This window comes from Desmodus rotundus, chromosome 1, assembly GCF_022682495.2.
Source record: "Desmodus rotundus isolate HL8 chromosome 1, HLdesRot8A.1, whole genome shotgun sequence".
Taxonomy (NCBI): Eukaryota; Metazoa; Chordata; class Mammalia; order Chiroptera; family Phyllostomidae; genus Desmodus; species Desmodus rotundus.
Genome location: NC_071387.1, coordinates 83,068,436 through 83,084,207, shown reverse-complemented (window position 1 = coordinate 83,084,207; position 15,772 = coordinate 83,068,436). Strand labels below are relative to the sequence as shown.

The following is a 15,772-nucleotide window of genomic DNA, read 5'->3' as shown; positions in this document are numbered from 1 at the left end:
TTGATTTTCTGTCTGTTCTGGTTGTGCGAGGAGGCACAGTGTTTCTACCTATGCTCTCCTCCATACTTTTCTTTTTAATTGTTGCTTGGATCAACCATGATTTGTTTAACTTCTTTCTAATACAAACAACCACATAGTGAAAATCTTTGCATGTGTCCTTTCATAACTATGTGAGAGTATCCCTTGAGTAATTTCCCACAAGAGGACTTTTTGGGTCAGAAGAGAACAGTGCACATCTCAATTTAGAGCCATTCTTTTAAATGGTTTTATCAATATGGTTCCACCAATAGAAATTAGAAAGTACTGTTTCATCTCACTCCCACCAACACTGATGTCATTAAACTTTTCTGTTTCTCCCAATTCTCAATTTCTTATTGTGTTGTTGTACGATTCTATTTATTTATTTTTAGAGAGGAGAAGGGAGAGAGAGAGGGAGAGAAACATCAATGTGTGGTTTCCTCTCATGCTCCCCCTACTGGGGACATGACCCACAACCCATGCAGCTGCCCCGACTGGGAATCGAACCAGTGACCCTTTGGTTCGCAGGCAGCACTCAATCCACTGAGCCAAACCAGCTGGGGTTCTTATTGTGGGTTTTAATTGTATAACTTTGAATGCTAATGAAGTTGAGCACATTTTCACATTTGGTGGACACTTGGATGTCTTCTGGTAAGCCCCTTCTCATACTCTGCCTCATTTTCCACACTGTAGAATTAAGCTAGTCACAGAACTGTCACATGGGGCTAGTCCAAGAACTCCCACCGAGTGTGGTCAGTCTGGTGTGGGGCACATAGGGAGTGCTGAACAAGTATTTGCTCTTACAATTAACATTTTGGCATAGTTCTTTCCATTTTTGAAAGACTTGGTTATAATCATACTGTATATATAGCTTAATTTTTTAAAATCCTCACCTGAGGATTTGTTTATTGATTTTAGAGGAAGAGGGTGGAGAGAAAGAGAGAGAGATACATCGATGTGAGTGAGAAACATTGCTTGGTTGCCTCCCATATGCTCCCCAGCTGGGGATAGAACCTGCAACCTAGGTATGTGCCCTGACCAGGAATCTACCCTGAAACATTTTGGTGTATGAGATGATGCTCTGATGCGGACACTGGCCCACAGTGTCTGCGGTATTATGGATGAGATGAGACAAATTCACATGGACTACAGAAATCCTGTGGAGGAAAAGGGATGACACGACTGCTCTCTCAGTGAAAGAGAGGGCCAGCCCCATCCCTTGCCTGGACAGGCTTTTATTGCTTTTTTTCTGGGCACATTACATTGAGGATGGTCCTCATTTACTATATACAGGTTCACTTTAGGTGGTTACCTTTTACAGAAAACAAAGGAGAGGATGTTGTTAATTACATTAAAAAAGAAGGATATTTGCAAATGTAAAGGGAAAAGTGGTTGAACTGGTTACACTCGTCCTTGGGAGGTTTAGCATAGATTTTAGAAAGTTACTTTAAAGATATGCAGTAAACGTTTGCTGCCTCAATTCAGGGTGAGGGAGTTTTAGCAAAAAGCAAGTCTCAAAGCAGCCAAGATACAATGCAGGCCTGATTCTCCATGGGAGAACCTATCTGTGGGTGTGGGCCCTGTGTGCTGGACCTCGCCTTCCACTGGCCTCTCTGAGTGGGAGCTGGGCTACATTTCCCATGCCATGCAGAATGGTCTCCTATAATGCTCCAGTTAACTGAGCCACCTGGCCAGGACTATAGTTTAATTTTTTATCAACAATCTTACATTCTTTTTGCTAGTAATTATATAGTCTTCATAAATATATAATGATGACACAGTTTGTTTGGTGACTTGACCACACTGAGCACTAACCCCCTGAGGGATATTTCTTTGTTATTTGTTATAAATAACAGTTGACAGAGCATCTTTGTTCATGAAACTTTTTAGTAGCGATAATTAGGATCCACAGCTAGGTTATAATTTTAGAAGTGAAGTTTCTGGAGCCAAAGAACTGTTTTTGAAACTCTTTCTAGGTATAGCTAAGTTATTTTCTGTATAGTTATGCACATTTAAAAAATAATACTTTATTATAAGAGTAATGCACTTACTCTTATTGCACTTATTACAAAAAAGAATTTCAACAGTCCTAAAAAGTTTGAAATAAAAGCATAAGGCTACCTCTGTCCCTCAGCATACTCCCTGTGGCACTCTGGGTGCATATTTAGTCCTTTATCTAATCACACACAAGTATGAATGTATGTTGGGGTAGTCAGAGAAAACAAGGAAAAAGAAGGAATTTGTTCAGATAATTAACATTTTAAATGAAAGCTAATAATGCCCTGCCTGTTCTTTTTAGCATTTGCGCACATATTTCATTATGATTTACCTTACTATTTCTCAGGTTCATGGAATTTCAAGCTATACCCTGTCTGTCTTTATTTTTTTTTAACTTTAAAAAAAATTATTTTATTGTTTTTCAATTACAGTTGTCTGCATTTAGCCCCCCCACCCCACCCAACCCCAACCATCCCCACCTCCCTCCCTTACTTCCACCACCCCTTGGTTTTGTCCATGTGCCTTTTATAGTTGTTCCTGAAAACCCTTTTCCCTTTCCACCCATTATCTCCTTCCACCTCCCTCTGATTACTGTCAGATTGTTCTTAATTTCAATGTCTCTGGTTATATTTTGCTTGCTTGATTGTTTTGTTGATTAGGTTCCAGTTAAAGGTGAGATCATATGGTATTTGTCCCTTACCGCCTGGCTTATTTCACTTAGCATAATGCTCTCCAGTTCCATCCATGCTGTTGCAGAGGGTAGGAGCTCCTTTCTTTCTGCTGCATAGTATTCCACTGTGTAAATGTACCATAGCTTTTTGATCCATTCATTTACTGATGGGCACTTAAGTTGCTTCCAGGATTTGGCTATTGTAAATTGTGCTAATACCACAGAAATACAAAGGATTGTAAGAAATTACTATGAAGAATTGTATGCCAAGAAATTTGAAAACCTAGGTGAAATGGATACATTTCTAGAAAAATATAATCTTCCAAAACTGAATGAAGAAGAAGCAGAAAGCCTGAACAGACCAGTAACAGCTGATGAAATTAAAGCTATAATCAAAAAACCCCTGATACACTAAAGCTCTGGACTGGATGGTTTCACAGGAGAATTTTACAGAGCATTTAAGGATGAGCTAACTCCTATCCTTCACAGACTGTCTTTCTTTAAATAAGACCCTTTAGGATGGATCTCATTGAGAAAACTCATATCTGTCCATGGTCCTGCAGAACAAATGCTAGGGCTCCGCACACCCCAGTGTCCCCCGAGGCCCCAGAAAGGCATGTCGCCACTCAGACAGTCCCAGCATTGCCAGTGGCCTGAGGGCACAGTGGTGCCTCTCTTTCCTTTAATAATGAATGAAGAATGTATTTTGAGTATTGCTTTGCAGTTTACAAAGTACACTGACACTAAATAACCCTGTAAAGTTTCTGCCCTTAGTCCTGGAAGTCTAAGCAGCTTGAGAGAGTGGCATTTTTTTTTAATGATTTTTAGAGACAGAGAAAAAGGATGGGGGAGGAGAGAGAGAAAGCAAGAGAGAAGGAGAGAGAAAGAGAGAGAGAGAGACATTGAGAGAGATTTGTTCCTCTTTTTTATGCCTTCATTTTTTGCTTCTTGTATGTACCCTGACCAAAGATTAAACCCGCAACATTGGCATATCAGGATGATGCTCTAACCAACTGAACTACCTGGTCAGGCCAAGAATGGGTTCATTTTGAGGCCTGGGGGTCAGTTCAGGTTTCAGTGGGTGCTCAAGCCTTCTCTGGCTTCATGGCTCTCCTGTGTACTTATCCTGACCACCAGACAATTTTCTGTTGTTCTTGGATCTGGGCTTCTCCATCCCTAACCTGTGGGATCCCATGTGGATGTTCTGCAATTCTGGCTCCAAGAAGACATCTCCCTTCTCCACCCCACTACTCCTTCTGAGACTCCTGGTGGAAGGACAGACCCACTTCCAGAGTCATAAAAGGACAGTTGTGGTGTGACTCTCAAGGCACTCTCAGCCATGGCTCCCCCATGTCTCCTGGTCTCCTCAGCCTCTGAGATGACATCTCTAGGCTCTCCAGAGTGAGGTGAGAGCATCAGAGTCTGTGGATGGTGACACACCTGTGACTAATCTTCCCTCTCTGTTTTTTTGGCTTCCTGCCCTTCTTATTTGCAGCTGGCTCAAACCCACAGTCACAGAGCAAGTCTTTATCAAGACTTTCTTTTCAGAATAATGACTTTTGTCTTAGTACCGGGTCTTTCTTTTATGCATTGAAAGAGCAACATTTCTCCTTTATTCAAGCTCTGGGGTGAGTTTTCTTTCAGGGTCTTTGTAAGCTGCAGCTCTTTTTTTGATAGCTTTGATTTCTTGCCTACACAGTCCCATTATTTCTTTGAATTCTAGAACAAGCTAGCTCAGTTTATTGTATCAGTGACATTCTCACTTCTGTTATAGAAACTCTATCTCCACTCTTAGATGTTTTGCTTTTAACATTTATTATTCAGAAAGCTAATTTTACTCTGTGTTCTTGAGTTATCACTTATATGAAAAGTGCTGTTTGCCCACATTCCTGGGTTTCCCAAAGAAAACCTTCAGAAAGTGGATGGGAACAATTTTTTTTAATATCTTGAACTTGGGTTTCACAAAGTCCATCTACCAATGTTATGCCATCAGTTTCCTAAAATTTGGGGCCTATTGATGCCTTACCTGTGAGCTGTGTGTCCAGGGGTTATTATGGGAAACACGAGGAGCCAAAAGCCACTTTATTCTGGGACCCTCAAGGTAAACTAGAGTTTGAAGAAATACAGTGGACTGAAATGTATGCCATTTTTCTAAATATGAACTGTAGCTGAGCCCTTTTTCATGTGTATGAATGTGTCCCTAGGAACCTGGAGTAAAGTGTACAAGTAAGAATGTTACTAGTATCTCAAGGCACATGTATTCCAGGAGCTGTGTGAGATACTTTACTGTCTTATTATCACAGCAAATCCAGGAAATACATATTGTCATCCCATTTAAGGAAAGCAAGGCTCTGGGAAATTTAAGTTAAAAAAATGTTGAAAATTAAAGTTACAACTATTAGATGGAAGAACTGTGGCCACACTAATGGGGTTTGTTAGGCTGCATGCATCAAAGCCCCAAAAGACACAAACAGGAGCTTGCTGCAAAGAAAGTGTTTATTTTCAGGAAGTGGCCCACAGCCAGAGACAGGTGAGCTAATGCTCAAAGCCCTGCTCCCCAATGTCTTCCAGAGGATGGGATATATAGAAGAAAAATCATAATCATGGCTACTAAGAGAGTTAGGATTGTAGTTTCTATTGATTGGTCAACAATAGGGTAGCTCATCAGTGCTTCTGGTCTTGAAGCACTGAAGCACAGTGTTGGGTATGGCCATCTCATAATTGCAAAGTGGGTCAATGTCTTTGTATCTCTTAGTGACAGTGGTAGTGCTATTCACATAACCTCCTATAGTGGTGGTGGCATTCACACACCTCTGTAACGGGGCCTGTGGTATTCACATACCCTACACTATTGTTCATAGTTTTCATATGACTTGTGATAACACCATGCTATTTATATAACTCTGCCATGCTGATCATGGTATTCATGTAACTCTGCAATGGTGGATGTGGTATTTATATAAATAGGTGACGTTGGTGGTGGCAGTAGTCACATAGCCCAGTGACAGTGGTCCTGGAGTTCACGGTCTGTGATGTTGGTCACTGTAATCACATGACTGCAGTGTTGATGGTTATTTTAACTCATATATTTCTGACACGTTGGTCATGGTATCCACATAGCCATGATGGTGGTGGTGGTATGTAAATAATTCTGATGTGATGGTGGTACTTTCAAGTGGCTGTGCAATGGTGAGGGCAAAAGCCTCATTGTATAGGTAGAGAGACTTAGGCTTAGACAAGTTTTACTTCAAGTTACATAATGAGATATTACAGAGCCAGGCCCAAATTCAGGTTTTTTGAATAATTCAAATGCAGCCTTTTCTGTATTACACCATGAAGTCTCTTCCTGCTAGGTCTAAATTTAAAGGCCTTAGTACAAAAATGTACCTTCAAACTCCCTGTTGGCTTTAGAACATAAATGTTGTATCTTTACAATTCTAGTTGTTTATCTAGCACCTTAGTTGTCTCCATATATTCATACATACATACACACATTTTCATGTGAAAAATGAGAAAAAATTTAACTACAAATGCAGATGTCTAAATTGAACTTCTGAAAATTTATGTTAAATAATGTAGAAAAAGGTTGTCTGGTAAACCAAAATAAAGCATCTTTGAAGGTAATGTATAGTTTATTTGTAGAATCCAAAACATACTGATTAAAATAACGAAATTTAATATTGGCAAAAATGTTGATTTTGTAGTGTTTTCTTTCATTCTTTCTTTAAAAATTATAAAGCTCTAGAAGCCTTATAAAGTACTAGAAATATGATGTTGTGATGTTGGCATCTGGGTGGTGATTACCGGGTAAAAATGTGTTTAAACAATCATTGAATTATCAATTTAAGATTTCTGTATATTGTGGCATATAAGTTACACCTCAACAAGGTTTTTAAAAATGTATTTCTAAATAAAATGAAATTTTGATGGGTTTCAGAAAGGTACTGCCAATCTAAGCACTCAATATATTTTCGTATGAGACATTGCTTTTATAGAAACAAGGAAAAACATCACCATGAATAGCAAGTTAAATATGATTTAAGACATGTGTATGGCTTCCAGAAACACCCTTGGTGTTGTAAGGAAGTATCTCTTCATGTCAACTGCCAGGGCTCATGATTTACGTTTTTTCCCTTTGTAGTACTTGGGGTGCATCGAAGTTCTACGCTCAATGAGGTCTCTTGACTTCAGTACAAGGACACAAATTACCAGGTAAGCCCTTGTTGAAAATGGAATTCCATGATTTTACTTAGGAAAGGAATGATTTTAGAAGTTAACATCCTAGAAATTTCCACAGAAAAAGGCTGCCCCTTGAATGCTGATGATTGGTGCAGGGAGTCAGGACCCACTATGTTTCAAGACTTCTACGTTTATGCATATTTGTGACACGTGTCTCTTGACCTAGCACTCTAAAGGACACTTCCCACTTCCAAGTGCTTTTTATAATTAAGCTGCAGACAAATGGAGTGATTATGTTTGTTTCTTTAATAAATGGAACTCTAATACCAAATTGATATTTTAAAATTTGCTAAAATATGTTCTTTTTAAAAAGAAAATCAAGGTACCAGGAGTGATTTCCAACAGTATAGACAGAAAATAAGTTACACAGAATAGAAAGTAAAGGTATTAATGGGAGTAGTAATTTAAAGAGCAGAGCAGTTCTTTTAAGGGGTCAGTGACTTCAGGCAGGTTTATATATTCTCCATCATCAACTAGATTCTAAACTTCTTGAGGGCCAGTTCTGTATTTAAGCCTTGTTTTTATAAAATTCATAGCCTAATGCACTTTATACATGTAGAAAAATGCCAATTCAAGTGATCTTGAACAGAACTGGAAAGGTAGGAGTGGATCTGTTACAAAGCTGTTTCTGTGGGTGATAATCTTATGTTGCTTTGGAAGTTGTGAAATTGTTCAATCTAAATTGTGACCTTAGAAAATGCCTCATATTTATTTCACTTAAATTACTTTTATATATCTTTGGGTTAGCATGCCAAAGTGCAAAGATTGAGCTTTAGAAAGCAATTATTTGTAGTAATTAGCTGCTAAATGATGGACACACCTCAATTCTATGTTTTAAGCACCACAAGATACCTCATCTTCTTCCATGAAGAAATTAATGTTCAAAAGAGTTGATGTTTGTGTTTTTGTCTAAACCACTCAGGACACATGCACATGGTGGGAACATACCAACATTCAAAATCTACACTAAGGGAAGAATCCATGTCCATATATTGGTGGAAAATAGTTTATGACAATTGCTAAGGCCAAAGAATGGCATTTTGAAGTGAGAGCATTTAAAAGAAAAGTTCGAACATTTACTTAGTCCATCATCCTGCCCACGACAAGGCGTGTACAGTGCAATGTCTGTGGGCAGAACACTCTGTCACATCCCTGGGGCAATACTGGAACCTATGACACTGTTCACCTTCTCCTGTGTGGTGGCTGTTGTTTTTAAAGAGAATTGTTGACTAGTTCTACTGAATTCCCTTTATAGGTACTAGAACTTCTGAGATAACTCATGCTGACTGTCATGTGCAGCGTGCTGCCTTACTGTGCCTTCCAGGTTTGGGAGAGAAGGATGCATATGCAAATGTCTGAGGGGCGTCTGAGGGGCACAGCCACATCCTGCTTGTGGGAGGGTGGTGGGCAGGGGGTAAGCAAACAGTCCCAGTGCTCTTTTGGATGAAGGTCTTAGCAGTCTTTTGGGTAGAACCCAGATGGGTACATGTGACAATAACATTGAAAAAAGACATGGAACAGCCCTCCAGTTCCATTCTGTTTAGATATTAGCAGAGGTGCCACTATGTAATGAGCTGGGTAGAGCACCATTCTTGGATACAGGAAGGTTGGTGTGGAATTCTGGTTGTACCAGAATTGCCTTGAATTTATCAGACGTTTTGAAAATGTGTTTGCTTGTCTCCACAATGCTATCTGTCTCTTGCCTCATTTTTTTTGCATGACATGTTTCTTATTTCAGTTGATAGATGAAGACCACTCATAGGCAACAATATGACAAATCAATGTCAGAAAGAAGTCTTTCACCCAGGAGAGGAATACCCAGCAATGTTCTTTAGATGTAGCACATGGTGGAGCTTTCACGCCTCCATGTAACAGAGTGTTAAACATGTCTTAGATTAAACTCCACCACTGTGGTTTACTTTATATACTAAAGGCATTCTTGAAAACTTGTAGGAAAATATAACATTGTAATTAAGTAATATTTTACAGGCTCTAGGAAAACCTGTTCCCAAAATCCCTTAACCATGCCTTTTATAAAAAAATATATTTCCATAAACAAATAACCAATGTTAACTCACCTGTTCCACTATTTCAAGTTTTGGATACAAGTGTCTTTTGAAGGTTCTGACAGCTGAACCAAGTGTCCTTTTATTGGGTCAGTTTAGTTTTATGCTGTTCCTGTGTCAGAGTTCAGATTTGACTGTGGGGCTCACAATAGTGCCACTCTTGGATTGCTGATCTCTTACTATTAGATAATTTAAAAAACTGCCCAGGAGCTGCCATTGTTGTATGCTTAGTTTTGGCCAGAGTGTTAAATATCTTGTACACTAACTCTTTGGACAAAGGAGCTTGGTAACTTGTTCCCACTAATGGTGCCAGTTGTATGGAGGAGTTGGCCTATATGTGGAGGCCAGCTCTGCCAATTTCTACCTCAATGGCTGTTGTGAGAATCAGGACAGTTTCTACATCTGATGCACACAGGACAGGGCCTGGCAAAGGGGCAGCCATGTTTAAGTGTTTGCTCCATCTCATTGCCTGAGCTTGTATTCAGCACAGTTGCAGCAAGACCTCAGTGTTCAACGAAGGGAGTGTTCATGAGCATAAGAGCACTTGAGGCCTTATAGATGATGTTCTTAGGCAGTCAGTGGGTACAGAGAAGAGTTGAGAGATGTATTATTTGTGAGTCTGCCCAGGGGACAGATGCACTCTAGAAGAAGAAATAACTTCTGAAGAAGAAAATACCTTCTCAGCGTGCCCTTGTTTGCCAAACCCAGTATGGTTTTACCCCCTAACATGTCCTTTATCCAGTAAAGTTTTGGAATGTGGCATAAAGTACCTCCCCATACCCTGTAGGTTCGCAATGACATCATTGCACTATTGCAGGCTATCAGAAATCCCACTGCAGAGAACCATGATATTTGGCTATTGTAGTGTTTCCCAAACTTGCTCCTCACCATCAGCACCACTTCATAGTCTGTGAAAAAATCATTAGAAACCACCATTCTCCTGCATGTGTTTCACACCATGCTGTGCAGCACCTGAGGAGTGGGAGGGATGGTCTACGGTTGGTGTTGCCGTGGGTGGGTGGTGTTGCCATGGGTGGGTGGGGGTTTTTTAGAGAGAGGGGAATGGAGGGAGAAAGAGAGGGAGAGAAACATCAATGTGTGGTTGCCTCTCACACGCCCTCTACTGGGGACCTGGTCCACAGCCCAGACATGTGCCCTGACTGGGAATTGAACCAGCGACCCTTTGGTTCATAGGCCGGCACCAAATCCACTGAGCCATACTAGCCAGGGCATTAGTACATGGGGATTTCCACAAGATGTTATGTGGCCAACAACGTTGGAAAACCACGGCTCCAGTGTCTGGCCTGACCGTCAGACAATTACACCATGCATCTCCCTGAGACATACTGTCATGTGACTACTCTCAACTCAAGTTGGAGGATGGGTTGAACAGTGTTTCCGGTAAGAGAATTCAGGGGAGACTGTGCTATCTGAATTGACACCTGGAAAGCAGCATGTTGGGCCACCCTGCACAGTGATAAAAAGCCCCCAATGTGCCTTTGGTCACATGAATAGCCTTACCTTCTTTCTCCTTTCCTTTGTTTTCCTTATCTGCTCATTTTAATTTTATTTATTATGTTACTTTTGCATATTATTGGAAATCATCTTAAGCCATTTTTTTTAATTTTAATTTTGTATTGTTACTCAATTACAGTTGTGTGCCTTTTCTCCCCATCTCTCCACCCCACCTATCTTAAGCCATTTTTAGGACATGGAAGGCTATTCATATACATACATAATTAATCCCAGAGCATTCAGCAAGGTGGTCTTTCTCCAACAGTAAATGTAAACATCTGACATGTATTTTTGGTTCTAGATGACTCCAGCTGGCTTCCTGCACTCCTTGGTTTAGACAGATAAAGGCCAAGTTTGCTTTCCACTCAGGGTTGTATAGACAGGTGGACTTAGCCATGTGTGGGCTTGCTACACTTTCGTGGTGAGCTCAGCTAGATGTATAATATGTTGCCCAGGGCCTAACATAAACTCGCTTTTTCCAAACTGTAGAGAGTGAACAACTGAATCTAGTTTAGATGTTTTCATTTTATTATTTTAAAAGTTGTCATAGTTTCAATGGTCCCTGAATACCCTGGTTTGACCTAGACATTTAGCAGCACCACCCCTGTGGACTGGTCCACTCCCAGCATGACACTTGGCCTAAAACATCCAAGGATTCTGCTGTAGACTCAAGATGCTTTGAAAATTCTCCACGAATGTACATAAAATCCTTTTAGTTTGAAAACTAAGTCCAAAACCTGTAAAAGGAAAACATCTTTCTTTTAAGAATATATTTCCATTTCCTTCTTTTTAAATAAAATTATATTTTATTGATTATGCTATTACAGTTGTCCCAATTTCTCCCCTTTACTCCCCTCCACCCAGCTCTCCCCCCCCATCCCTCAGGAAATCCCCACATCATTGTTCCTGTCCATGGGTCATGCATATAAGTTCTTGGGCTACTCAATTTTCTATACTGTACTTTACATCCCCATGGCTATTCTGTAATTATCTACTTGTACTTCTTTTTTAAGAATATATTTTATTTATAATGGGAAGATGGGCCATTGGGAATGGGAGTGGAACCCTTACTACATTCCCAATTAAATACTGGACACTGAGGACACAAAAATGAATCATCTGATAACCAAGATGGAGCTGTAGGTAGACACACTGCACCTCCTCGCACAACCAAAAGAAGGACAACAACATTTGAAAAACAAAAAACAACCAGAACTGACAGAAAATCGAACTGCACGGAAGTCTGACAACCAAGGAGATAAAGAAGAACCATTCATCCAGAACGGTAGGAGGGGCAGAGATGGGCAGCCAGGGTGGACAGGACTTGCGGCCTAACCCAGAGACTTGGCGGATTGTGGAGCGAACGGGGCAGGCAGTGTGACTGCTAGCAGACCCAGTGGCCCCACATTTATGCATAGATAAACCAGGAGGAATGGCGGGGGAGTGAAACAGACCATGCAACACAGAGCTTCAGCTCAGGGAAATAAAGCCTCAAATTTTTGATCAAAAACACAGTGGGGGTTGAGAAAGGTAGCAGGAGAAACTCCCAGCCTCACAGGAAAGGTTGTTGGAGAGACCCACAGGGGCCTAGACCATGCACAAGCCCACCCACTTGGGAACCAGCACCAGAGGGGCCCAGTTTGATTGTGGGTAGAGGAGGGAGTGACTGAAATCTGGCAGAGAGTGGAGCAAGCGCCATTGCTCCCTCTTGGCCCCTCCCCCACGTACAATGCCAAGCGCAGTGACCAGCATTACCCTGCCCTGGTGAACACCTAAGGCTCTGCCCCTTTACATAACAGGGGCACCAAGACAAAAAAAAAAAAATGGCCCAAATGAAAGAACAGATCAAAGCTCCAGAAATAATTCAACTAAGCAGCGAAGAGATAGCCAACCTATCAGATGCACAGTTCAAAGCACTGGTATTAGGATGCTCACAGAATTGGTTGAATTTGGTCGCAAATTAGATGAAAAAATGATGGCTATGCTAAGTGAAATGAAGGAAAATGTACAGGGAACCAATAGTGATGCGAAGGAAACTGGGACTCAAATCAACGGTGTGGACCAGAAGGAAGAAAGAAACATCCAACCAGAAAAGAATGAAGCAACAAGAATTCAGAAAAATGAGGAGAGGCTTAGGAACCTCCAAGACATCTTGAAACATTCCAACATCTGAATTCTAGGGGTGCCAGAAGGAGAAGAGGAAGAACAAAAAATTGAAAACTTATTTGGACAAATAATGAAGGAGAACTTCCCTAATCTGGCAAAGGAAATAGACTTCCAGGAAGTCCAGGAAGCTCAGAGGGTCCCAAAGAAGGTGGACCCAAGGAAGCACACACCAAGGCACATCATAATTACATTAGCCAAGATTAAGCAGGAGAGAATCTTAGAAGCAGCAAGAGAAAAGGACACAGTTACCTACCAAGGAGTTCCCATAAGACTGTCAGCTGATTTCTCCAAAGAGACCTTACAGGCAAGAAGGGGCTGGCAAGAAGTATTCCAAGTCATGAAAGGCAAGGGCCTACATCCAAGATTACTGTATGCAGCAAAGCTATCATTTAGAATGGAAGGGCAGAGAAAATGCTTCTCAGATACGGTCAAATTAAAGGAGTTCATCATCACCAAGCCCTTATTATATGAAATGTTAAAGGGAGTTATCTAAGAAAAAGAAGATAAAAAATATGAACAGTAAAAATGACAGCAAACTCACAGTTATAAACAACCACACCTAAACCAAAACAAAAGAAAACTAAGCAAAGAACTAGAACAGAAACAGAACCACAGAAATGGAGATCACATGGAGGGTTATCAATAGGGGATTGGGAGGGGGAGAGAGGAGAGGGAAGGTACAAAAAATAAGTAGCATAAATGGTAGGTAGAAAATAGACAGGGGGAGGGTAAGAATAGTATAGGAAATGTAGAAGCCAAAGAACTTATATGTATGACCCATGGACATGAACTAAAGTAGGGGAATGTGGGATGGAGGGGGTGGGCAGGATGGAGTGGAGTGAAGGGGGGAAACTGGAGAACTGTAATAGCATAATCAATAAATATATTAAAAATATATTTATTGATTATGCTATTATAGTTGGCCCTTTTTTTTCTGCCCTTTATTCCCTTCTGCCCTGTACCCCTCCTACCAACAGCAGTACCCCCCCTTAGTTAATGTCCATGGGTTGTACATATAAGTTCTTTGGCTTCTACATTTCCTATACTATTCTTAACCTCCCTCTGTCTATTTTCTATCTGCCATTTATGCTTCTTATTCTCTGTACCTTTTCCCCCATTCCCTCCCTCCTCCTCCCCACTGATAACCCTCTATGTGATCTCCAATTCTGTAATTCTGTTCCTGTTCTAGTTTGCTTAGTTTTTGATTTTGTTTTTTAGATTCAATTGTTGATAGTTGTGAGTTTGTTGTCATTTTACTCTTCATAGTTTTGATCATCTTCTTTTCCTTAGATAAGTCCCTTTAACATTTCATATAATAAGGGTTTGGTGATGATGAACTCCTTTAACTTGTCCTCATCTGGGAAACACTTTATCTGCCCTTCCATTCTAAATGAGAGCTTTGCTGGAGAGAGTAATCTTGGGTGTCAGCCCTTGCCTTTCATGACTTGGAATACTTCTTGCCAGCCCCTTCTTTCCTGCAAAGTTTCTTTTGAGAAATCAGCTGATAGTTTTATGGGAACTCCTTTGTAGGTAACTGTCTCCTTTTCTCTTGCTGCTTTTAAGATTCTCTCCTTATCTTTAATCTAGGCTGATGTAATTAAGATGTGCCTTGGTGTGTGCTTACTTGGGTCCAACTTCTTTGTGACTCTCTGAGCTTCTTGGACTTCCTGGAAGTCTATTTCCTTTGCCAGATTGGGGAAGTTCTCCTTCACTATGTTTTCAAATAAGATTTCAATTTCTTACTCGTCCTCTCCTCCCACTGGCCCCCCTATGATTTGGATGTTGGAACATTTAAAGTTGTCCCAGAGGTTCCTAAGCCTCTGCACATTTTTTTGAATTCTTGTTTCTTCATTCTGTTCTGGTTGAATGTTTCTTTCTTTCTTCTGCTCCAAAGTGTTGATCTGAGTCCCAGTTTACTTCCCTTCACTGTTGCCCCCTGTACATTTTTCTTTATTTCTCTTTGCATAGCCTTCATTTGTTCCTCTATTTTGTGACCAAACTCAGCCATTTCTGTGAGCAACCTGATTACCAGTGTTTTGAACTGTGCATCTGATAGGTTGGCTATCTCTTCATTGCTTAGTTCTATCTTTGGAGCTTTGATCTGTTCTCTCATTTGAGCCATGTTTTTTTGTCTTGGTGCACCTGCTATGTTGTAGGGGTGGAGCCTTAGGTTTTCATCAGGGAAGGGCAACCCACATCACTTCCTTGTAGGTTGGGTTGGGGTCAGAGAGGGAACTATGTCTCTTGCTTTGCTCTAGGTCAGCTTTCAGTCACTTCTCTGGCTATCCACCAGCTAATTGGGCCCTTCAGGTGCTGATTTCTGGGTGGGTGGGCTTGTGTACATTCTAGGACTCTGTGGGTCTCCCCAGTGAACTCTCCTGTGAGGCTGTGAGTTTCTCCCACTATCACAACCCCCGCAGAATTTCACAGCCAGAGGTTTTGAAGCTTTATTTCCCAATGCTGGAACCCTGGGTTGCATGGTCAGTATTGCTGCTCTGTTATTCCTCCTGGTTTATCTGCACGCAAATGTGGGACCACCTTGTCCTCCAGCCGCCACCTTACCACACATCCTCTCAGCCCCAGCTGCCTGTCTCCACCCCTCCTACCAGTCTGAATGAATGTTTTGTCTTTAACTCCTTGGTTGTCAAACTTCCATACAGTTCGATTTTCTGTCAGTTCTGGGTTTTTTTTTTTTTTTTTTAATTTGTTGTCCTTCTTTTGGTTGTGTGAGGAAGCAAAATGTTTCTACCTATGCCTCTATCTTGGCCAGAAGTCACTCTACTTGTACTTCTTAATCACCTCACCTCTTCACTTATTTCCCCAAATCCCCCTACCATCTGGCACCCATAAAAACATTCTCCATATCCATGATTTTGTTCTTCTTGTTTGCATACTTTGTTTTTTAGATTCAGTTTTTGATAGATATATATTTTTTGCTATTTTATTGTTAATAGTTTTGATCTTTTTTTTCTTAAATCCCTTTAACACTTCTTATAATAATGGTTTGATGATGATGAACTCCTTTAGTTTTTTTCTTGTTTGGGAAGTCTTTATTTGCCCTTCGATTCAAAATGATATCTTTGCTGGTTAGAGCAAGCTT

At 40.7% G+C, this 15,772-nt stretch overlaps 1 protein-coding gene across 2 annotated transcripts in view; it reads left to right on the top strand.

Annotated features, from left to right (window-relative positions):
* The window catches only part of SHC3 (SHC adaptor protein 3), a 227,318-nt gene that overhangs the window by 34,220 nt on the left and 177,326 nt on the right, over nt 1-15,772 (top strand). For both annotated transcript variants that reach the window (XM_024563359.3, XM_024563358.3), the window contains exon 2: nt 6,828-6,898. In XM_024563359.3, coding sequence (XP_024419127.1) covers nt 6,828-6,898 — 71 coding nt within the window. The remainder of the gene's footprint in view (nt 1-6,827; nt 6,899-15,772) is intronic.